The sequence below is a fragment of the Canis lupus genome, chromosome X (genome assembly GCF_011100685.1).
Source record: "Canis lupus familiaris isolate Mischka breed German Shepherd chromosome X, alternate assembly UU_Cfam_GSD_1.0, whole genome shotgun sequence".
In the NCBI taxonomy this organism is placed as follows: Eukaryota; Metazoa; Chordata; class Mammalia; order Carnivora; family Canidae; genus Canis; species Canis lupus.
The window spans coordinates 9163155-9188307 of record NC_049260.1 but is presented as its reverse complement, the minus strand read 5'-3'; the positions used below and the strand labels follow the sequence as shown (position 1 = coordinate 9188307).

Genomic DNA, 25153 nt, shown 5'->3' with positions numbered 1-25153 from the left:
AATATTGCTTTGTAGACTGCAGAGGAAACATTCTGAGGACATGTTAGGGCCACATATTCTCCCATTAGTGCCCTCCCATTGCTCCCTGGCCTAGGTTTGGATAATACTGACATCAGATGTGCAAGACATACGGGGAGAAAAGTCAGTTTTACTGAAGATGTTTCTGCTCCAAGTTGTATGCATTGAACTCAACGCTGAATGTTGTTCCAAGTCCTTTTGCTAAATGCACATGTTTTCAAGAAGAGCAAGTAAAGAAATAATTTTGAAGACACTGAGCTACACAAGAACATATTTACATGTTACCTTACAATAAGTATACTGGGGGGGGGGTCAGCACTGTTTTGTGAACAATTTCGATTACGACCTGACTGCGTGCGGGGCTGGGGGTGTGCACGCGCACGTTCATGTATGTCAGGAGACTGAATTGCTGGGGGAGGAAGAGTCGTTTAGCAAAGTTGTGACGGAGCTCTGGGTTTAAACTGGTGGTTGGCAAACTTCTCCTGTAAAGGGAGGGCTAGAGAGCAGACATTTTAGGTCTTGTGGGCCAACTGCTCAGTTGAGCAACCACTCAACTCTGCTGTTGTAACAGGAAAGTAGCCTGTGGTGAGACATCCACGAATGCATGGAGTGGGGTGAATGGTAGCCTCGTCAAAAGATAAGTCCACTCTGTGAATATGACCTTATTTGAAAAAAGAGCCTTTGCAAGTATCATTCAGTTATGGATCTTGAGGTGAGTTCATCTGGATTATCTGCGTGGGCCTTAAATCCAATGATGACTGTCATAGGAGGAAAACAGAGGGAGATTTGGGCCCCACAGAAAAGCAAGGAAGGCCATAGAAGATGGATGCAGAGACCGGACTTGTGCAGACACAAGGAACGCTGGCAGCCCCTGGAAGTTGGAAGAGGCAAGAAAACATTCTCCCCTTGAGCCTTTGGAGGGAGTACGGCCCTGCTGCTGCCTAGATGTCAGACCTGTGGCCACCAAAACTGGGAGACAGTAAGTTCCTATCATGGTAGACTTTTTTTTTTAAGATTTTATTTATTTATTCATGAGAGAGACAGTGAGAGCGAGAGCGAGAGCGAGAGAGAGAGAGAGAGAGAGAGAGAGAGAGGCAGAGACACAGGCAGAGGGAGAAGTAGGCTCCATGCAGGGAGCCCGATGGGGGACTCGATCTCGGGACTCCAGGATCATGCCCTGGGGCGAAGGCAGGTGCTAAACCACTGAACCACCCGGGGTCCCCCCCCAGGGTTTGTAATAACCTGTCACAGCAGACCCAGGAAACAAATACAGTGTGCTTGGCTGAGTACCAATAAAACTTTATTTACAAGAACAAGATTTGATCCATGAGTCATAGTTTGACGACTTCTGGTTTAGAACAACATGAAAGCGGGACAGATCAGCAGGCTAAAACAGCTTGATAGATACTTACTCGGCTCCTCCTAATGCTCAGAGGTGCACAGATAGGTGGGTTCAGGGATTTTGAAAGTAACCAAAGGTTAATTTTCAAGATAGGGAAGAAATGGGGGCTTGCTGTTCCTTATCAAAGATCTTGACTCAGGTCTCTGATCAATTTGAGACAAGAAGAAAATACACACTCAATCTTGGCTTCCTTCTAGAAGGGTGTACTGACTTAGCTTTTGGAATGATTTTAGAGCCACAGAAGGAAGTGGGTTAGGAACTGGCCCCATCTCCCACAGAGTGGGAGGACAGTGTGGACCACGGATGAATTGGTCTAAACAGACTTTATTCTCTACACTTCTTGGGTCTCGGGTGGGGGTGGAGGGGTGTTTCTGAAGAGGAGAGGGAACTTGCAACTATGAGAGGATGCTAAGCCCCTGGCTGCTGCTCAGCTCGGGTCAACCAGGTGCTTGCTCTTTGGAGCGTGTTGACTCTCTCTCTCTCACCACCCCCAACCCCCTGCTTACACGCGCATTCCCCACACCCCCTGGTGGGGAGAGATACCCGGAGCACATGCCCTCACCCTCATTCTCAGTGTAGAACTGGGAGAAACGACTGAAAGGCTGAGGTTCCATTCTTTCCCCATGGAGATAATAGCTTTTGCCCCTCAAAATCTGATTAAACATTACACTGTGAGTCACCATCTACTGGACAGAATGGAGGCCCCTTATTACCGTGACTGTTTTTGACACGGTAGGTTGCGATTTCTTCACGCACCTCTACAATCTCAACAGTCTAGGGGAAGAAAGGTTTTATTTTCAAGATAAAATTCAAGATTTGAAGATAGATAGCCAAAAACTGGTTTTCCAACGCGAAAGGACTATGTTGCGTTGCAGAACTGACCTTTGGAATTTCCCGGGCCAGCGCGAAGTTGCTCGAAATCTCCTAGCTCAGGGAAAACAACTGCTCGTACAAATGTTCACCACCAGAGCCAGTGCACACTCGCCACCACCATTTCGTTCCTTCCCTGTTTATCTTTGATCACTTGTGTGTCTCAGGGTCCTTCTTTGCCTCCCATCTGTGTTCCCTTCCCTTCTCCATTTCTATCACTTTCTTCCTCAAGTTCTCCAACTCCTGCTTCCCTGCCACTTGTTGAAAGAAGTATCGGGCATCCTTTTAGGTGTCGTACACAAGTTCCTTCCGAACCCTTTTGTTGCAAGCTAACTTCTTAATCCCAATTTTACAAATGAAGAAACCCAAACTTAGAGAAATTTTAAAAAGCTACTTCCAGGTGGGGCTGGACCACATCTAGTTATAATTCAGAGTTGCCTTCTGGCATGCCTTGGCCACTCCCTCGTTTTCTCTTGGCTTCCCTTCTTCCTGTGACCAACTGCTTCCCCCTAACCAGCCATCATCATAAACTGTGCAAGTCTGCCGGGTTGTGTGTGTCTATCTGCAAATAACAAGATATTTATGGAATAATGATTTATGTTTTCTCCTAAGTCCGAAAGTGAGAGGATTTTCCTTTCTCCCCCCGTCCCTTCAGAAATAGTGACAATGGGATTGCTTCTTAAGGCTTTCCCTTTCTTTTAAGAGAAACTCTGATTATGGAACCCCAGTGGGTCAGCAGCTCTGGCTTGAGGACTAGTGTCTGTTCGTCCATCAGCCACGTTTGCTGAGTGTTCACTGTAGATGGAAGTAAAGAGTCAAACACTAAAGAACAAAATTTTAAAGTGAATGAAAACCACCCACTCTCAAAGAAGCTGTTAACACCACAGCCCTCCTTGTCATCACTCATGAGCTATCCTGTCTTGTCAAGTGACTGAACCTGTTGGATGTCTTTGCCATCTCGATGCTCCCGCTACAGAGCTAAGATGGCTGCTGGGGTTCCTTCTAGAGGCCCAAGTCCAAGTGCTGGGTGAGACCCAAGTCCTCCAGTTGGTTTCAGAGCTCCCAGAATTCCGGCTGGAAGTCTGATGTAGGAGGAGGTGTCCGGATATCTGGGCCTAGGGCCCCTTAAGGAGGGAGAAGCCCTAAAGGTGGGGGTTCACAACTTCTATTGTGCATTCCATCATTGGCTCTCTGCATCCTGACCTCTGCAAGAGTGAGGCAGTAAAAACTCAGTCATAAAGACTGATGCTTACTGTCTTCAGAATAGGAAAATCACTCCCTTTGAAACACGTTCTCCAGCATTTCCAAGTGATGAGTAAAATAGGATGGGGGAAAAATGAATATTTTCACTAAAAAAAATAAGGCCACATCAGAATTATTTGAAGGCTTTTGTCTTAAATTTGGATATAAGACTTTTGAATGAGCACAATTTTAACTTTTCAAGAAATGTCCTTATTGTTGTCACATTTAGGTGACAGGGGATGGGGAAGGGAGGGGTCGGTGTGTCATGAGTTTAGGAAGAGAATACCTGTTTCCTGGGTTCCTGTATTTTTCTTGTTGGCCATGTTAAATATTGACCTCCTGGAATCCACAAGGAGCCGGTAGTAGCCAGCAGTTAAGCAGGCCAGGTTCATGGCATCTGATGATTCCATCAGCAGTGTGATGGGCTGCGCAAAAGAGAATAGTTTGGTTAAAGCCATCCCTCCTTAATAAGCTCCCTCAGGTAAGTTTGTGCTTATGAAATATAACAAAGAAAGTTACTGAGCAACCATTTCATTGGACCAAAAGGTCGGAAGTAACACCGAGAGCCTTGCTGAGAAACATTTAGGTGACGCCATCTTGAAAGCGTAGACATTTTGAATCTTCCCAAGTAATATTGGAATGGGAGAAAAAGATAACATTGGTTTTACTCCAAATAGTTAACATTTTAAAAAAGTGACAGGGACGCCTGGGTGGCTCAGCAGTTTGGTGCATGCCTTCGGCCCAGGGCGTGATCCCAGGGTTCCGGGATCGAGTCCCACATCGGGCTCCCCGCATGGAGCCTGCTTCTCCCTCTGCCTGTGTCTCTGCCTCTCTCTCTCTCTCTCTCATGAATAAGTAAATAAAATCTTAAAAAAAAAAGTGATAGTCAGTTACCAAATGTGAACCTGGGATCCGAATAATCACAGGAAGATTAAGTTTGGGTTCATAGTGAAAATTAGTGTTGAAAAGAAGTAAAACTTCAAGTGAAAATTATGTCTAAGATGGAATGAAAAGTGTCAAAAAGATCCAGGAAAAGGATGCTCGCAAAAGACGTTGTAAATTCACAGGAGAGCAAAACAGATGCGAGTTGAGAAAAGGCCTTGCTATAGCTTTCTGGAAACAATGAGGTTATCATAGGATTGGAGACAAGTCTTGGGCATATGGGGAAGGAAGTGTTTAGTTGAAGCAATTATTCTCCTTGAATTAGGAAGGGTGGACTGGCTGGTGTGTTCTAGTTGAGAGAGAGAGAGAGAGAGAGAGAGAGAACTTGACAGAGGAATAAAGGAGCAACATGAAAGCAGACACCCAGAGAGGGACAGAAACGTCGAGGTGACCAGCTCTTGCTTTCACTCCCAGGTATGGGACCGTTGCCACGTTTGATGGCCCTGGCTAGTGGAATCTAACTTCCCACCCAAAGTCTCACGCTACTTAATAAACTGCCTTTTCTTTCTATTTCAATTGAGGTCTCCCCTCAAAGGATCCCACAATTCTTTCGTATAAGCAGGAAACCACCAATTGGGTCGTGCCACCTGCTTCTGTTGGGCTGAACGATCCCGTTATCAGGTGTGTGATGGCTGCATCCAATCCACGCTCTTCCCTACTGTTTCTATGAGGGGGCCATTCTTCTTAGCATCTTTGCTCATGGAGTGGGCCAGGCATTCTGAGTCTATTCTAGCACTTTGGCTGCCATGAAGTTCAACCAGAGTCCCTGGATTTTGCCCACGAAATGCCATGAACCATGGCCACCATGTCTGAGCTCCATACTCTCCCTTCCACGGTCACTTCGTCCCACTGCAGAGCACACAGAGGCTTTTGGATTTGCTATGTAGACAGAACCCTTGCCTGTTCTCAGAGCATTCCTCTTGGTTGACATGGCTTCTTTTTTTCCATGGAAGCAGAGATATGTTACCATGGCCAAAATCCAATGACTCATCTACTACTGGGGTAAGAAGGTAGGCCCAGGGGACCTGGATAATTTCCTGTCAACTTCTGTTTTGGGAGTAGAGTTCTGCCCTTTGAGGACCATCTCAGATTGTTGTTTTCAATGGAATGGCCATGACATTCACAGGGGCCAGATGTTCGGTCGGTTCTAATTGCTGTAGCACAAAAAGACAGACTGACTCAAGTCCTCAGCTTTTCCCAAAGAATAAACACATATGGGCTGGATCTCACAAAAGGGAATGGGAGTTCTTAACAGAGTTGGGGAAAATCTCCCTGACTCTCTGGACATGAATATTCTAGAAGGTTAGCAGGGAAAAATCTCCCCCGCCTCCTCTCTGATTCATGCACTCGGGAGCTACAAGGAACCTCAGAAACGAACTGGTTTGCTTTCTCATGTATAGATGAAGACTTTGAGCAACTTGTCACGGCTCCTTAGGGAGGACTGGAGTCATCAGGCCTAGGTTGGGTGGATGTTTTCTGTAACTCGTCACATTTCTGATCCTCTGCCCACGTTGAAATTTTGACCGCTTTGTAAATATTGGCGGTGTTATCACAAATGTGCTGTTCAGATCAAGGCCCTGTGTCAGCACCTGAAGAATTTACCTTTACATCCAGCACATGGAGCTCCACCCGCACCAGGCTGTCCTCCTCGGTAAACATCTCGATCCTGTTGACATGGCTGAAGTCAGCTAAAAGAGCCACCAGATTGGTTTTGGTGTTTATGACGTGGCTTATGCCATATCGGGGCCCAACCAGGAGAGTCACTTCTGAGCGCTTTTCCGCCTGCTGAGAGACGTTGACAAAGTATAAAAATCCTCGACCTCCAAAACACCATGCAGAGTTGAACCTGAGAGCCTATTCTTACAAGATCACATTTTCTTTAGGAAGTGTTTCTCGATCATATTGTGCTAAATCACCCAATTAGAAGAACCAGACATCATGATTGCATCGAGGCCCCGATAAAGTAGGAATAATGTAGAGAGTAAATGTTATCAGAGCACATAGATTCATAATCATGAGACACTTTTAGAAATGAGGATTTTTTTTCCCCCTCTTTTAATATGAAAGCAACTTCTGGCCCAATGATTTAAAAGAAGGCCATTGTAAGAGCGCATCAACTCTCTCGGTTCTTCATATTTCTTTTTCTAGGGCATTCTGCAGTGGTGTTATCTAGTTTAACATTTCTTCTGATATTTCCAGACTGGGGTGCAGCCGATTAGAAATGAAGGCTGGAAAAGATTCACAGCTGATTTGCTTTTGTCATCAAAGGCAGCTCATTCAAGACAGCCTATGGCAGTGACATTTTGCAGGCTTCCGTGGCTTCCAAGAGAAAGCAAGAAAAAGCAATTACCACTAATGTTGCCTTGAACACACGACCCCCGTACAGTCGAAGGTCACTGAGGAACTTGAGATAATGGACCTTGGCTTGCAGTGCAGAGAGCTGAGGAGAGAAAAGAAACCTCAGGTGTTAATTCCAGTGGGTATGGTGTGGTTTCTGCTGGAGACCAGCTAACCACAGGGGCGAACCGGGATGCTCTCACTGCCAACAGAAGGGGTGTGACAAGGACTCTTCATGACGAGTGAGGGTAAACTGCTATGTATTTGGGTTCGTAATAAAGGGTTGCAACAAGACATCCAGATTAAACCCTTTTTTTATTTGGGGGGAAAGGCCTGGCGGGGGAGGTCATAAACGTGGATCCGCTGGGCCGGGGCACTCAACAAAAGAGATAAGATGGTAAGATATTCCACTGAAATGTCTGCTCACTGGAGACCCCCAAGAGTCGAGTGGTGCTTTCCAATCGCAGGTAGGGACGAAGCGGGTTGTGTACAGGAGACTCACCTGTACACAGAGTTCGTGGGAGCCGTTTTGAACACACACCTGCCATCTACATACAGCCTGTGAAATAGGCTGGCCACGCTCATCTCAAGTTTCCTCCAGCCTTGGCATGTTTTCAGGGAAAATGAGCTTTCTGTGCTCCAATCATTGTAGAAATGTTGGGACTTGCCAGAAGTCCCTGTTTGATTAGTTCAACTCAAGGATCTACTGAGTTTCATAAAGGATATAAAACATAAAATTTTATCCAGGTGAGATGTATCTTTCGAAAGACTCAAAAATGGAGATTCCCACATCACAAAACAAGTACTTGATTGTTAACTATACCCAAATGCACTACCCTTTATGTCACTGGTAGCCAGCACTGTTGGGCCATCCTACTTCTTTCGAAAACCCAAAGCACTTTGCAAATTGATTTGAAAGCAAACCACTCACTCTTGGGTAGAAAAACTGACCTTTATAGAAAAACAGTGATCGATCGATCGATCGATCAATTCTAGAACAGTTAACCAAATCCAGTGGGCCACACTTGAAAAAAATCCTATTGGGCCAATCAAAAGAAATTAGCTTTGGGCAAATCAGAACCAAAAATTTAAAAAAAAAATTTTTTTTTTAAAGTTTACTTATTTAAGTAATCTTTACACCCAACACGGGGCTTGAAATCAAGACCGCGCGGTCAAGAGCTGCTCGTTCTACCAACTGAGCCAGCCAGCCAGGCGCCCCTACAAAATCTTCATCCCTGACGTCCTGCTAGATTTCTGTGAGCTGAATGCTTTCAGAAATGAGGAAGTAAGGCAACAGTGGCTGGAGTGTGTCGAAGCTGATTTTACTTTTTAAAAAGCCATGGGGTGAGGAGGGAATAGCAATAAGTATGTTTTAGCCAGTAAAAATGACTTATAATCCAATACCAAGACCAAAGAATTACCCACATAAACAGTGATTTGTATTAGAGCCACCCAAGTCTCTATGGCCAATATCAATTGTTAAGTGTTCTCGGGTTGTAACACTGCTTCCAATTTTATAGGTCCTGTATTTTTAGGGTCCTCTTTCTGGTTCTTGAAGCCCTTTGCTTTTTATTGCCTATAAACATAACTCTCTATTCCGACCAACAAAGTTTTAAAATGCCCTTTCTGTGTCTTCTGATAAAAAAATAATAATAAGGGAGATTTTAACACTAATGGTGGTGAATGGCAGAAATAATTTTATCTTCCTTTCAGAAGTAAGATTTAATTCAGCGGTTGTCAACCGGGGGTGATTTTGTTCCCCAGGGCACATTTGGCAATGTCTAAAGACGTTTTCCACGTCGTGATGGAGGGCGTCTTGTAGGTAGAGACCAGGGATGCTGCTAAATACCACACAATGCACAAGACCGCCTCCCTCCGCCAGCAAACAATGATTCCAAATGTCAACAGTGGGGACGTAGGGAAACCCCGGGTTAAATAATGCCGTATCTGGTCTGCAAGGCCCCTTGCTGGCTGCTGTGCATTTAAGACAGTCTGAGCCGTACGCAAGGGCACGATGGAAATGCGCAGTCGTCTTGCAATTCTGTTCTCTAATCACAAGATCTCAGTGGCTATGCAAGGTTCTCTTGCACGCACACGTGAACACACACACACTCCGTACAACAAGGAGTCCATAGCTTACAAGAAAGAAAGAAGTCTCCACAAGAACACCTACTTTTCATTAGCCTTAGAAACAGGTTAATAGGGAAGAAAAGGGGTGGGGGCGGGGGTTATGCGGTGTTACTGCCTCTGAAAATATTTTATTCACGAGCTAATTTTAAACATTTTTAGAAATGCATGCAAGCCCGGCTCTTTAAAATCCATTTTCCATTAAGATGCAAATGTGATACCTTTTTACCCGGTGGTACCAAGTTTTGATTTGCTTTGACAAGGTGTGAAAGTGCTTTCTTTATGTTCTTCTCTTTCATGCTTTGCAGCACAGCAGAGGGAAGAAAAGTCTCTAATCCCCATTCTTTTCTGCAATAAAGAGCATATCTTTAATTTCACGTTCTTGTGATGATTAGTTATCTAAGACAAGATGGCACTCTGATGTTTGTGGGAACAAACGAACTCCGAGCAAGTCAGGAAATGGAGCTGGGGCCCCAATTAGGGAAGCAACTTTGAATTTACGCTCTGGGAACATACTAGCTGATTAGGAATACAGCTGTTTGCACCTTAAAGGAAACATAGCCTTCCCTCTCCAGAGAGAATGCCTTGGGGACCAGTGGAAATGGAGACCATTTGTCCAACCCTCTTGGAAGGCTGGAGTCTCACTGAATTCATTCACATACCTGAGTATGTATTTCCAACACCATTTCTGCCGGTTCCTTTGCTTACTGCCACTGTTACTACTCCCCGTCCCCCACACCGTCTCTCTCTTCACTAGAAGGGCCTATGCCAACTCCTTCATGCCCCAGACCGCTCTTCCCTCTCCTGCCACCCCCCCCCCCCCGCCCAGTGGCTACTTCACTACAAACATACACTTCTCCGCCGGCCACATGATGTCCATCTAGCTCCTTCAGGCAACAGCTCTTGCTGGGTGCGTGTGTGCATGCAAGGAGCGCAGCTGGTGTGGTGACGGGGTGGGGGTCGTGACCCTTAAGTGTGTGTGGTACTGGTGGGGAGGCGCCACATTCCCGACAGGTGTGCACAGACAGGAAAAATGGGCAGCATTGGGTTAATAAGGTTTGTGGAGGGCCCATTTCCTCAGCAACGACTACACCCCTACCCCAGCAGGGTTCCATAGTTTGAACTCTATGAATTCCATCCTGATTGGTCAGGCGCCCATCCAGGGCCTTCTAAATACTATAAAGACCTTCAAGAAGGTTTGCTTGTGTCTCCGACTCCAGATCCCCTCCAAAGAAGCGTGGGAAGACGGCCTTCCCCCACTTGACCATCCATGCCCATCGCTGGTTAAGATGGTGTTTTTCATGATCACCATTTCCTCCTCCTCCTCCACTCGCACTTATTATTTCTACCCATCATCTGGCACTCCTTATGGGGTGCCTGGTAATTCTACTTGTATCAGCACTTTAAATCATTACTTTCGTATCTTTTTTTTTTTGTTTTTAAGATTTCATTTGTTTATTTGAGAGACAGAGAGTGTGAGCATGAGTGGCGGATGGGGCAGGGGCAGAGAGAGAAGACTCCCTGCTGAGCAGGGACACGGGGCTTGATCTCAGGATCCCGAGATCATGGCCTGAGCTGAAGTCAGATGCTCAACCGACTGAGCCACCCAGGCGACCCTCGTATCTTTATAATCAGATCATGAGTTCTTAGGATGCTCGGGATTATAATTTATACTTATTTGTACTTCCTGCTGTCCTAGCGTGAATACCACATAGAACGAATGCTCAGTGAACAGGGATTGGGTGAGTGAATGAATTAATAAGAACATCATCACAGACTTTGTGAGATTCTTACTCAAGCCAGTTATCTCTGGGAGGTTTCTGACTGTACCATATTCCAACTGGTAAAATGTGGGGACAGATAATAGGAACAGAAATGCATTTTAACAGTCTGAAAACCATGTCAAGTTGTACGGGGCGCTCTTTCACATGGAGGCCAGTATCATCCCTCCCCAGGAACATAAGAAAGGGGAATGGAGGGACCCCTGGATGGCTTGGTGGTTGAGCATCCGCCTTTGGCTCAGGGCGTGATTCTGGGGATCCTGGGATCGAGTCCCGCATCGGGTTCCCCACAGGGAGCCTGCTTCTCCCTCTGCCTGTGTCTCTGCCTCTCTCATGAATAAATAAATAACATTTTTTTTTTAAAGGGGAACAGATGAGGGAGGGAATGTGCCCAACTGAGCCTAAGACCTCTCTGCGAGCCGAGTTCGCTCTCAGGTGACACAGCACGTGTGGCAAGAAAGAGAGAAGCCATCTGCGAAAAAGAGTGGGCTGAGAAGGGAAGGCCCGAGGTTCTCAAATTGAACACAAGGGTTTGTCCCTCGGTGTAGACAGGAGAACCCAGAGTTGTGAGACTAGTGGCCTTGGAGCCAGAGCGCTGGAGCTCCCATCCTCCCCAAGACAGGCTCGCGAACTCATTGAGAAGCCTTTCCGCTCCCTGGTGGGTCACCCTGGCACAGCGGGAGTCGAGAAAGGCTTTCTAGGCAGCCCACGGGAAGCTTCTGTGGCAGGTGGGTCGCAAGGAGCTTGCACATCACTTGTGCAGATGGGACAGGGCTCTAAGGCTTGCAGTGTTACGTGGCCATGTGGCTGCACTTCTGCCATCGACTTTGAAATATGAGGGTTCCTTGCTCTCAGCAGCAGAGCTGCCAAGACCAAGGGAGCGGTGGCTGCGGGGGGCTCCTGAATCACCTGCCAACGGCAGGCGCACAGGCGGGTGGCAAAGGGTTCTCTTTTAAAGGACGGGCCTTACGTCGACCTAACTGAAGGTAACGCAAACTGCTTTTTTGTAGGGTGGAATCTTCTCTGGCCAAAGAGCAGGAGTGAGCTGATGCGGAGCGAGACAAGGCAGCCCGATTTCCCGCAGAACATTCGAATCACAGAGCCTGGCTTGAGCGTGCGGCCTTCTTTCCCACCGTCACGGCTCTTTGCCACAAACACCATCCTTCCCCATGGTGACGGAGCGTTCCTTTTACATCGCACTTAGGCACCTAAAGTGATCTCAGGTGACGCGGGCCACCTTTAAAGCACAGGTATTTCCACTGACTGCCCCAACTAGCACAGTGCGAGCCCTGCCGCCCAGGCCCGAGTCCTGAGCCCTCTGGCTCGGAGCCGTGGGACTTGGGCAAAGCAACCCGTCATTGTGCCTGGGTTTGCTCATCTGTAACCTCCAGTGAAAATGCTACCGATCTCCTAGGGATGTCACGAGAACTTAAAGACCTGCATGTCTGAAAGGCACTGACACCTAAGCCTGGCTTAGGACCAGAGTCTGCTTAGGAATCTTAAGACGTGCGCTTCACTTGAAATCGGCTCCCCATTTTCACCACAACTTGCTAATGGTGGATTGTGCAAGGAGTGCCCCCCTCCCACCTGGTGCATTGTGCAAGGAGTGCCCCCCTCCCACCTGGTGCATTGTGCAAGGAGTGCCCCCCTCCCACCTGGTGCATTGTGCAATGAGTACCCCTCTCCCACCTGGTGCATTGTGCAAGGAGAGCCCCCCTCCTACCTGGTACATTGTGCAAGGAGTGCTCCCCTCCCACCTGGTGCACTGTGCAAGGAGTGCCCCCCTCCCACCTGGTGCACTGTGCAAGGAGTGCCCCCCTCCCACCTGGTGCATTGTGCAAGGAGTGCCCCCCTCCCACCTGGTGCATTGTGCAATGAGTACCCCTCTCCCACCTGGTGCATTGTGCAAGGAGTGCCCCCCTCCCACCTGGTGCACTGTGCAAGGAGTGCCCCCCTCCCACCTGGACCGAACACGGTGTTCGGCCCCTTTGCCCGCCTTGCCCCGGGGTTTTGGGAACGGAGGCCACGTCCCCAAACGCGCCGGCATTAACGGAGGCCCCCCGCGGCGCCCCTCGCGGCCTGGGGCCCAACACTTACTCGATGTACTTGAGGGAGATTTTCTGTGTCTGCTTGGTGGTGACGGTGGCGATGTACATCTGCAGGGCCGCCAGCCGCAGGGCGATGTCGTACTTCAGCTCGGGCCCAAACCGCTCCTGAACAACGTCGTTGCAACTCTGCGAAACGGACACCAGCAGGGGGCGCCGCGCGTCAAAGAAAGGGCGGCAGGGTGGCGGGGACAGGGGACCTGCACCCCCCCCACCTTCCTGCCCGGCCAGGAGGCCAAGCGTGCACCGTGCAAACACTGCCGCCAGGCCGCGTGGAACCCGGTCAGCACCAGCACGGAGGCCGCGCGACACATGCCACCGCGGCCGCCAAGGGAGCTGCGGCTGGCGTGGTGGCTGTTTGTAAAAACAACCGAGGAGCCGAGGCCCACGTCGGAGCACAGGTGCCACCATGCGCCCTGCAGAGCCCGGCGGGCGCCGCGTGGCTTGTGCCGGGGGCGGAATCCTGGGTTCGAATCCTGTTCCTCCACATCGGAGGGTGGGAACTCAGGCAAGCGCCTTAACTAGTCGGTGCCTCAGTTTCCACTTTAGTACACTTTAGTACAATACTGCTCGCCATTCCCAGGGTCAGGGCGAGGATTCCACGAGTGAACCACGTGAAGGACCCCACCGGGTCCGGGTCCGTTGTAAGTGATCGCCCGCAGAAACAGCTGTCGGGGCCACATCCCTAACTTCCTCCTCGTGCCTAGAGCAGCCGGGGAGGTCGTTGGCAAGGTAGTGGGCTCACCCCTGCCCGCTTCGGAGGCCTGGCCTTCCCAACGGCCACCGGTGCATGGAACTGCGACCACTTTGCCCTTGCAGCCTCGGTTTACCTGTTTGTGCAATGGGGGTTCGTGCCAAGGGCCTTACGGGGCGGGAGTGGAGGGAGTGCAAGGGCCCCCCCAGGGCGAGCTCCGTCTGGTGGTCCAGGGTCGTGCCTCTCGGCTCATCCCATCAGCCCTAAGCGGGAAGTCATTCCCTCCCCGCCTCCCTCCTCCATGCGGGCTTCTCCCTTTGCTCCTCCTCCAGATCCTATACCTGTTGGGGTTGCAAGCCAGCACCCCTTGCTGGAGGCAGGTCACAGGGCGGGCTGAGTGCACTTCTAGGCTACCATATTGCTTTAGTGTTGGGTTCCTAGTTACTTCCAGGTGCCTTGGGGTGTCCATAAAGGGGCACCGTGGGGTTGAGCGTCACCCTACAGTCTCGTGAAGGGTGAAGGTGAGGAAGCCACTTGGCACAGTGCCAGGCCACGAGCAGCCCTTGAGGCTTGTAGGTAAATCATTATTATTATTATTATTATTATTATTATTATTATTATTTTTGGTAAATCATTTTAGTACATGGCCTTCTTCTAGTGCTGCTATTGCACGTCACGCAGGATTTAGAGACGCAAGCCTTGATCCTAGGCTCTGTCAACGACTGATCAAATGACCTGGGACATGGCATTTCATCCCTCAAGTCTGTCTCCCCAGCCGAATAGCGGGCTAACTCTCACGATTGCTGGCACACCTGTAAGGATGTTTCATGAAACGGAATGCGCTTCATTAGGGTGAGTCACCACTCTTATTTCTCTGAAGAGTTGTGACGGGGACTGTTGTGTCCTATTCCTTTCACACCCTGTGTTTAACCAGACTTCTTGGGTGAGGTTTTTGTCAGGGTGATTAGTCACTTAATTACATTATATAATTAGTTCAGACTGATCCTGGAGAATTAGCGTGAAGTCTGACATGTATATTGTGCGGTACGGATCGTGCTTTTATTACTCATAATTACATTACTGAAAATACAGTTCACACGAGCAAATGGTGGTCGTTGTTTTGCCGAAGAGAGGTCCTGACAGACTCTACTTGGGGCCCCCAGAAAGTTCCTTTACAACGGACATGTCAGATGCTAAGAAGGAAACCAATGCCGCGCAAGTGTCTTAAAACGCTTTGTGGCCTCTTAGGTGTTGTCCTGTTGATGAGTTGGGGGGACAACCGTTCTCTTCATAGCTAGCACACAGGCGATTATGAGTAACAACCGTCTGAATGGCGAGGGTTTTCTGTTACTGTATATGCTAAAGTCTGTGAAATACGTCATGGCCCATTAACAAGTGGGAGGCTAACAGCTAGGACCATATTCGAACTTCTGCTCGTCTGGAGTCAAGGGCTGTTGCCCTCAACAGGAACCCACAAAGCTGAACGGGGTTTGGTCGTTGTAAGATGATATACATTGCTTCTGCTTACTCTTTTGTTCTCTAGGCTAATTTTACTGCATCTTTTTAGTGCCTTAGAATCGACATGGGCACCCGGCACCATTTGCAGATCCGCTGACTTATGTTAGACAGCTAAGTTATTTTAGACACACCTCACATTCTGTGATACAAAGGCTGATGCCAAGAAATTCTCATTTCCTATTCTCAGTGGAGGACATAGGGGATGATGGGAGCTTAATTTTGGTCCACCACACATGGCTTCCCACCTCCTTCCCTCCCTCCATTGGCTGGTCCCTGAAGGGGTGGCTGGCTGGTCCACCACCCATGCAACACCCAGGGTGGGGAAGCAGAAAACATCATCACAGTGTTTTGCGAGTCCCTGGGCAGGATCGCGGGGCAGGCTTTCCACTCCCCAGCAAGGCCCCACGAGAATAACAAGTGTATCTTTTGACTGAGGAAGATCTCCATGCGCTGCATTCGATTTGAGTAGACAAACCTTGAACAGAACCGTGCTTAGCAGGTCTCCTGGTCTACGGAAGAGGTCGGCCCTCCGCGGGAGAAGCACAACCGCGTTCCTCTTTCGTAAATGCAACGGGCATTTTTTTTTCCCCAACATGTGATAGTTTTTCTACGGTTATTTCAAATAAATTAATGCATATTTTTAAAGGCAACCGGCATCGCTAAGGGGGCTGTTGCAAACAGGAGCGGAGTAAAATGGTTTGGAAGCATCATCTTGTGGATGGGAGGGGTGCAGCATTATAGAGAATGCCAAGTGAATGCTTCCGTCGTCTACACCGATGCCCTGACTGGCACCTGTAACTATTTCCTTGCAACTCACAAGCTGAGCTGCTGTGGCAAAGCCCCGGATTGGGTCTCAGCAGGAATGGGGGGGCTGGAGAGGCAGTAACTGCCGGCTCAGAATCAGGCGGTCACGTCTGGGTTACTCGGCCTGCAGGGCCCAGGGCTTCTAGCTGAGGGGTCCAGGTGACCCGAGGTCCCACTTAGAAAAGCCAGGTCATGACAGTTTTGCCGTCCTGGGTAGGGAATGGTGTAAGGTGCAATGCACATTTCTTTACTTGATGAACAGGGTACACCGCATAGGACTTGTCTTTTCCAGATGCCTCGGGGTTATGGTCATGACCATTAATCATCTAATCATCCTACTGTGCCGGAGCTACTGCAGTCTCTTCCAAGACCACTGAGGTGGGGAACGTTTTAAGTGGACCTTGCCTTTAGTGCCCCATCTGCTGGAATGTTCTAGTACATATTCTGCTTCTTTCTCCTTCGACCTTAATTTCTGTTCTCTAGGGCTTAGCGCCACTTTAATTTACGTCACCATTCCCAACCTCTGGCCTTTAGCTTGTCTGTGTTTCTGCCGTCTTCTACTGGTTTTCTTTTCCCACTCAACTTTTCAAAGACCACAAAAGTTTTGAAATGTGCAAGGAAATACTGAGAATAGGAAAACAAAAACCAGTTTATCAACTACCTAGAACTAACAAACGTTTCTATCTTTTTTTTTCCTTGTTTCCAATGTCTTTGCTTTTTTGTTTCTGATGATTCTAGAAATCTCTGCCTTATACAGGTATGCCCAGCCAAAGGGAGCACATCCTTGGGGTTTTTTTTTTTTTTTTCCTTGCTTTGGCATTTTCTCCCTTTTCTTTTGTCAAGGGAGGTTACATTTAGGTTTACAATCTCTTTGAGTAGCTCTAATGTGAGATGCTTAAACTTCAGGTAAACGGGTTCTTACTGTTTAATGTGATTGTACCGGGAATTTAAGTGAGAGTAATGGGAAGCAGTTACGGAAAAATACAGGGACATCTCCTAAATGTCAAACGAATAAATTCCCTTTGGGGCAAACTGGTAAAGATTCTCATCTCTCGAAGCCTTGTTTTTTGAGAATTGTAACCCAGAATTGGAGAGAGTCAGTCTGCAAAAGATACTATTTTCTCAAAGTCTTATCCCTTGAAATTAAGTATTCCATTTTAAGGAATATCACATTTCACAACAATCTAACCAGCAAATAAATGAGTGTATAAATGGGTAAATAAAGGAGAGAAGGGAAAGAAAATCTTTTTTATAGTAGAAAGTCAAACAATAAATGAAGAAAAAATAATGGAATTAGAAGAATCACCATTTTGAACCCTTGCAGTAATAGTGGATTTGGGCAAGAACCATCAGTGAAGATGAAAACCAGTGAGTGAAAGGGTATTAAGAGAGTTGCAAGCACCTCTCCACGAATTACTTATTCATTACCAAAAAACCCTAGTAACCTCTGGATGGATAGCTTTGGGGAACATCACCGTAACCAAGGGTCAAAGTTAAGCTCATCGTTAAGGGGACAAACGGACCTCAAATGTCCCCTGATATGGTGCCCAGGTGACATAACCTCAACCTCATCAGGAGAAAACATTAGACCGGGAGGTTTCTACAAAATAACTGCCCAGTACTCCTCAAAACTGTCAAGGTCTTAGAAGACTGTGGAATATTCTGGATTTAAGGAAATTAAAGTAACAAGACATTTAGATGCAAAACAGGATCCTGGCATGGATCCTGTTGTAGGAGAAAATGGATTTCCAGAAGAAAAAGGCCATTTAGGGGGCAGTAGGCAAAATCTGGATATAGGTTGTACACCAGGATGGAAATATATCTGTGTTAAATTTCCTTATTCTGTTAATCATACCAAGATTATATGAGAAAATGTCCTGTGCTGGGAAATACACACTGAAGTAGCTAGGGGTAAATCAGCAGGATTTGGTAAATGGCATTCATATGCTTTAGAAAAAGGACTTGTGTGTGTGCGTGTGTGTAGGGGGAGAACATGTGTTCTCACTAAAAATAAAGTAAATATGTAAAATGTGAACAACTGGTGAGTCTGTGTGAAGATTATCAGAGTTCTTTTACTACTCTCGCAACTTTCTCTTAAGCATGATAGGATTTCAAAATGAAAAGGGAAAATAAAAAAAACACACCATGGAATGGTTTCACAATGCCCTGAGCTTGGGATGGGGGAAAAAGAGGAAGAAGATCCCAAATGCAAGCATTTAGGGGCAAAACCCTGCACTTAATTCATCCCCCGGCGAAACGAACAAGGGGTGATGGAAAGGGAAGTGGGCGGGGGGTTGGGGTGACTGGGTGACGGGTACCGAGGGGGGCACTTGGTGGGATTAGCACTGGGTGTTATACTATATGTTGGAAAATACTCCAATAAAAAAAATACAACAAAAAAAAAGAAATAACTCATCCTCCGGTATTACTATAAAGCATGCTCCAATTCTCACATACCTGAACATAGAGATACTCGAAAGCAACTGGATCTCTCCTTAAAAGGTCAATTGGATCCTTTGGGACGAAGCTAATGCGGAAAAGACACCTCATCTTATGGGAGCTGGGCCGCTGTGTCACCTGGAAGAGCAGACCAGACACGAGCATCCGTCAGTGCTGGCCGAGGGACACGGAAGCAAAGGCACGTGTGTTTGGACACCAAGGAAGGAAGTGGTCCAAGTTCTTTTGCTACGTGTCCTGGATCCTGGTTCCCTGAAAACTGCACATATCCTGGGTCGGTTCCCCAGAAGCAGACCCTGAGCGGAGGGACCCGCTAAGGAACTGCTCCCAGGAGAGGCCAGGAAGGGAGTGGGCAAAGCGGGGCAGGCAGGAGAGCCGAGCAAGGGCACAGAAGCCAGCAGTGGGTCGCTCCGGCCTACACCGTAGAGCCACCAGGACCCGAGCCAAAGGACCACTGATCAGTCATTGGGTTCAGGCTGGCCCAGGGGGATGCGAATTTCCAGGTGCGGACAGCATGGGTGGCAGTGGTCTACGGGCAGTCCTCTGGAGACGATCCGAGGGTGCTGGGGCTGTAAGTCGTAGCACTCCAGAACTAGGGTGGGGGTGGGGGGCCGAGAAGGAGATCGGGGGGTGGGGGGGGGAGTGCAGAGACTGCTATTACTCTCTAACACCGCTGTGGGTTTCTCCCTAAATCAGACTCCAGACTGATTACAGCAGGGAGAGAATGACCATGGCTCCCCTCACGTCCCCCCCCTTCCCCAAAGTTCCCTTATCCCTGAGCTCTCCTACAGAAGAGGAGTTTGTGGGAATCCCTTATACTTCCAGCAAAGACTCTGCTTGTGTCGAATCACAAGAGAAGTCAGGGTGCCACGCGGAATTCAGCAGCCAAGCAGCCTGCTTGTCTCCCGAGAACAGATGGGGGTGGCACTTCGGTAACCAGGAACTGGGACGCATTGGTGGATCACGTATTTACGGTGGGCAGACTGGGGCAGGGATTCCAAGCTTCCACCAATAGTCACCAGTATGCAACCCAGAGCTTAAGACAACGAAATAGAGTTTTGGCTTCATTTCAGTAATCTCAGGAGCTGTTTCCTGTCGACAGTTTCAAGAGATCGATTGTCAGAACAGGTGAACGAGTCGTTGCCCTAACACAAAATATGATTCTACGGAGCCATATTCCCAGTGAGTAGTTGCGGAGTCTGTGACAGTTCTGTATGTGACACCGATCGACAATCTATGAAAAATTGCCCAAAAAGAGAAACATTACCTTGAGATGTAAAGCCCATTATGAACGCCAGAGCTTTCTTTAGCGGGCAATACCCAGGGCTGCAGTGAGTACGTTTAAAGGGTCGGAGGACAAGGGAATTCTGGGGCCGGGCAGCCTCTGCTTTCAGCAGCAGGTGTAATTTCTGCTCTCACCTGGGGGTGTAATTTCACACACCTGAGTTAGAGTCTCCTGTTCGTGAAGCAAAAGCAGCTTGGTTCCGGCCCCTTCCGTCCTCTGCTCCAGCATGAGGGAGAAGTGTTCGATGCCTTTGATGGAAAGCTTCTCTTGAAGAGTTAAGATGACATCCTTACAAGGAAACATTGACAAGATGCCGTCAACATCAGCAAGGCCCGCGTGCCGAGCTTACCAGGAATGACAACTGTTGCACGAGTAGGCTCCAGATCTTTCAGTTTTATACCTCTGGTTCATTCCGAAGCTTGATGATCCTTTTCCTGACCTCACCCACCGCCCCAAATCATTACGGAGCTCAGAAACAGGGAGGCAACAAGTTGACTCGTTGGAGGAGGTGCCTACTTAAGTCTTAACTTAGGGAGGGAGAGACTCTTAAGCAGGCTCCACCCTGGGTGCTTGATCTCAGGCCCCTGAGATCATGACCTGAGCCAAAATCAAGAGTCGGATGCTTAACCGACTGAGCCACCCAGGCGCCCTTCTGTTAAAAAAAAATGTAGTAGGGATCAGGGAATGGTGGTTTCCACTCCCAGCTTGACTTCATGTTAGCTGTGCAGCTTAAGGCAAGTTATTTAACTTCTGAGTGTCTTAATGTCCTTATCTATAAACTGGGGATAATACTAATACCAGCCTCCGAAGAGACATAAGGACTAAATGAGTTCATACACAGCACACATTTATTGTAGCACCGCTCGATAGAGTTAGGGTACTGTAACAATATACGTTATTGTTATACAAGAATACAATATAGTAGCTTTTATTTTAAATCTCTGGGGGAAAGTAGAATGAGCAAGCTTTGTTAGCAATCCTCTGCAGGATTAAACATCTATGACCTGATAGGTGTTCTACACGGAAGCCCATGTTTACTGCAGTGCAAAAGAAATGTCTTTGAAAATGAAGGAAAAAAAAACACATACATTTTTTTCATGTCTTTGAAAACCAGTAAATGATCTCTCTTCAAGATATTTTTTACTCCGATGCTAAAAATCCCAAAGAGCAGTGCTTTGCAACCCCAGAGCAATTCTGTCTCATAGTAACATTTGGCAATTTCTGGAGACATTTGTGGTTGTCATAATGGGGTTGGGGCTGCTATTAATATCGAGGAATGCAGCTAAGCATCGTGCTCTGGACAGGCCCCGCAATAAGGAATTACCTCGTCCAAAGTATCAACAATGCCAAGATAGAAAAACCCTACAATACAGAGTAGGTTTTTTTTTTTTTTTTTTTTTTTTACTGAGCTGTCTGAAATTTTGATTCTTTTCTACAGACCTTTCTTAATTTCCTCAAGCTCCTTTAATGGTTTTGCTGTTATTTACTTTTTTCTTTTTAAGTAAACTCTACCCCCAACGTAGGGCTTGAACTCACGACCCCGAGATCAAGAGTGGCATGCTCTACCCACTGAGCCAGCCAGCCGCCTTTCCCTAGGCCTCTTTATTTTTTTTTATTTTTTGATTTTTAAATTTAACTTAATTTAATTTTTAATTTTTTTCCCTAGGCCTCTTTAAAACCAAGATCCCCGTACCCACTCACCACCGAAGAAGTCATTCCACAGAAATGCCTTGACTATATTGAATTTCATAAGAAAGATTCTCTGTGTCATAATTTTTGTTCAAGGCCCAGAAAAGAACAAACAAAACCAGCCTTTGTGTGGCAACACATAGTTTATAAACTATTCTCCTGAAACACCAGGGAGGACACTGGAAAATCAGAAAATCGATAGCAAGTTTTTCTTCCCTGTGATTCTGTAGCAAGAATTTTGGCAATTTTTATTAAACAGTGTCATATCCCTTTCGTAACTATACTATTTCTATTTTACGCCTACCCACCTGTGTCTGTGGCGATAGTAAAGCTGTTAGGTACGAGCTAAGCAAGCTTTAATTTGCTGTGAGTTCTGCACCGTTCCCTGTCTTCTCACCACCATCTGCCACCCTCAGGGAAATCACACTCACTCTAGGGTGGGTTCCTAATAAAAAGGCCACAGGGAATTAACAGCAGGGCTCTCTTTTAAATTTAGAGTTCTTTCTGTTAAGGAATGCATGCAAGTCTTAACCTATACCTTCGGATGGGGTAGGGGGTCTAATGGCAAGGAGCTCTCCTGACTATTTGGTATCATAGACCAAGCCATGGTGTCACAGGGCGTTATCATGATGCGGTGCTCTGGGTTATCTCAGGGCTATTTATTTATTTATCTAATTTAAAAGATTTTATTTATTGATTCACGAGAGACACACAGAGAGAGGCAGAGACACAGGCAGAGGGAGAAGCAGGTATCCTGTGGGGAGCCCGATGTGGGACTCGATCCCGGGACCCCGCGATCACGCCCTGAGCTGAAGGCAGGCGCTCACCCACTGAGCCACCCGGGTGTCCCATCTCAGGGCTCTTCCAACTGTGGCCTGGCCCGCGCCCAATCTGGTCATGCCCATTCATTTGCACATTGCGTGTGTAGTAGAGGCTTCGTCTTGCCTTAAAGAAAGTTTTGCCTCCTGGCTCCCGGCTCTTGGGAGGTAAAGTGTAAGCCCGTGGAGTGTACTGCCCCAGGAGTGTCTGTGTACCTGGGAGCCAGGTAGAGAGCAGAGAGCCTGTGCTAACGACGTGAGGGCCTTGGGCCAAGTCGTACCAGCTCGACCTCTGCAGGAGCAGGATACGGGAGCTCAGCTGGTCTATGTGGCCAACGTCTAACAAAAACCCTGAACACCAAGGCTCAGGGGAGCTTCCCGGGTTGGCGCTACCACACACACGTGGTCACCTGTCACTGCTGGGAGAAATAAGAACCATGTGAAGGACCCCACAGGGAGAGGGCGTTGGGAAGCTGTAAGCTGGGAAACTCTCTTGCCCTATGCACCTCTGCCCCCTGGTGATTTTAATCTGTATCCTCTGGCCGCGATAAACTGGAACTGTGAGGGCACCTGGCGGGCTGAGTCAGTGAAGCGTCTGCCTTCGGCTCAGCTCATGATCTCAGGGTCCCGGGATGGAGCCCCATGTCGGGCTCCCTGCTCAGCGGGGAGTCTGCTTCTCCCTCTCCCTCTGTGATCCCTCTCGCTTTTGCTCTATCAAATAAATAAATAAACTCCTGAAAATAAAAGACCTGCAATTGTGCTTCTAACAATTTGCTGAGTTCTATGAGTCCTTCAAGTGAATTATGGAACCAGAGGGCGGACTTAAGGACCTCTCCGAACACACCGTCTACGGCTGCTTTTATGATACACCAACAGAGCAGAGTAGTTTCGAAAGGGATCAAATAGGCCACAGGGCTGGAGATATCTACTCTCCTTCCAGAAGTCCGCCCACCTCTAGGCTAGCAGATCAATAATAAGAGTAACACGTTGCCATACACGGATTTTGAGTAGGAATAAAGGGAAAGGACTTTGTCAGCCGCCCCCATTGAAAACGAGCAGTCTTGCACGAAGCTGATATTTCATGTGGAAGGAGTTGAGGATGGCTTATACACTCCATCATCAATCTAGAATACTGTCTGCCCTGTTACGTGCTACGTCACCACCTATTTAAAGCAATTCCAAACAGGCTGCTTGTTGGTGTTGTGGCAATAAGTGACAGGGCCTTGGCACAAATGCTTCCACTCCCAAGGTCCATGCTGACTAATATAAAAAACCCGAGAATTCGGGGTTGACTCTTGACAGACATTTTTAACACAGACTTGATATTCTCTTGATACATTATTATACAGATCATCACTACTACTTTTTTTTTTTTAAACCTCAATAAAATCTCTTTTATTGTTCCATTTGCAGAAAGCCTATTTTAGGCTGCTGGAGCATTAGGGAGCAATCAATTTCTGAACATACTTTTGTCCAATAAAAAATAGAATATGCGCTTTTTTTTTCCCCAGGAAGAGGGCACAGGGGGAAAGAACCCATCTGCTTTGTTATAACACCCATTACGTAAAACTCACCTGTGGCTCTGCAATAATAGGACTGCTAAGAGACTCTTCCTTTTTACTCCTTCTCCTAAGAAGCATGCTTCATTTCTGCCCTTTTATGCATTATTTCCATGAAATTAGTTACAGCAATTAAAAGTAAATGTTATCTTTATATTATTCCACCCCTTGTTTTTGCCGGACATCAAAGTAGCAGATATTCAATTAACGGCTAACATCTTAATCTTTTTGGTGGCTGACATTGCTAAGAAATCATACTGGCTTTTTTTTTCCATTTTTTTTTATACTGGCTTTAGGCAGGGTGCCAGGCTTTCCTGGGGACAGTCACACTATTTTAATTAAACTGGAGTTGCATTAAAATGACTAGCCCTAGTGGTTCGTCACTGAGAGCATATTCTATCATTTTGTGACACACACATACACACAGCAGAACCTTCTTAGTTTCAGCTCTTCTCCCCCAAGTTTGTTTTTAAGTATTCACACACTACCTTATTTGGAAGCAACCAGAAAAGCCTCAGAAATAAACAGGTAGTTCTAAAAGAAGGCGCTGCGACACAAGGCTGTGGGTGTGACTTCCACGCCATACCTGCCAGGGTCCAGGTGGAGGTTAGCGGGTCCGCTTACCTTTATGGAGGTGCTGCAGTCAAAGCGAAATGATTTGGTCTGCCCGTTTTCCAGATACACTTTCAAAACATTTGGCATAAAAAGAAGTGAATTATCCTTGACAGTTTCCTGTTTTATAACAACAAGGAAAGAGGTCAAGTGAGAATTCTGCTCTTTGCAGAAGCAGCATATATCTACAATTTATTATTTTTTAAAAAGATTTATTTATTTATTCATGAGAGACACACACAGAGAGAGGCAGAGACACAGGCAGAGGGAGAAGTAGGCTACATGCAGGGAGCCCGATGCGGGACTCGATCCCAGGACCGCGGATCAAGACCTGAGCCAAAGGCAGACTCTCAACCACTAAGCCCCTGAAACATCAGGGGCTTAAACAATTTTTTAAAAAGTAGGCTCCATGCCCAACGTGGGACTCTGACCCATGACCCTGATGTTAAGAGTTGCACATTCTGCTGACTGAGCCAAGAGGGTGCCCCTTTATAGAACAGTTTTTACCCCATTTAGAAATGTTCTTTAAATTCAAAAGGGACTTATAAGGAAAGGGTTAGTGTGTTCAAGATTAGAACACTGGATCTATAACAAACACCATAACCTAAAAACAATTCAAAAAGAGATGCCTGAAACATGACAAAAATTAACAATAGAAACATATTCCTTTGAATTCTCTCTTTAATTGGAAATAGGGAGAGATGGCAGGAGAAGAAAGAAGGCGTGTTGGGTGAGTTCTGGCAATCCTTGGCGGGCACTGCATTTCTCACATGTAGCTGGTCACAGAGTCATATAAGTCAAGTGGAACTGGGCAATCATGAAACCATATGTCCTTTGTTTTACAGATGAAGAAACAGAAGACAAGATCTCCAGGGATTGGTTAATGTCCTACA

At 47.2% G+C, this 25153-nt stretch overlaps 1 protein-coding gene across 3 annotated transcripts in view; it reads right to left on the bottom strand.

Moving 5' to 3' along the window:
* Nucleotides 1-25153, bottom strand: part of FRMPD4 (FERM and PDZ domain containing 4) — a 566058-nt gene that overhangs the window by 9419 nt on the left and 531486 nt on the right. For all 3 annotated transcript variants that reach the window (XM_038586821.1, XM_038586822.1, XM_038586820.1), the window contains exons 7-14: nt 24273-24380; nt 19739-19870; nt 18298-18417; nt 12817-12953; nt 9160-9286; nt 6825-6914; nt 6077-6259; nt 3819-3957 (exon numbers count right to left, since the gene is read on the bottom strand). In XM_038586821.1, the coding sequence (XP_038442749.1) occupies nt 3819-3957; nt 6077-6259; nt 6825-6914; nt 9160-9286; nt 12817-12953; nt 18298-18417; nt 19739-19870; nt 24273-24380 (1036 nt within the window). The remainder of the gene's footprint in view (nt 1-3818; nt 3958-6076; nt 6260-6824; nt 6915-9159; nt 9287-12816; nt 12954-18297; nt 18418-19738; nt 19871-24272; nt 24381-25153) is intronic.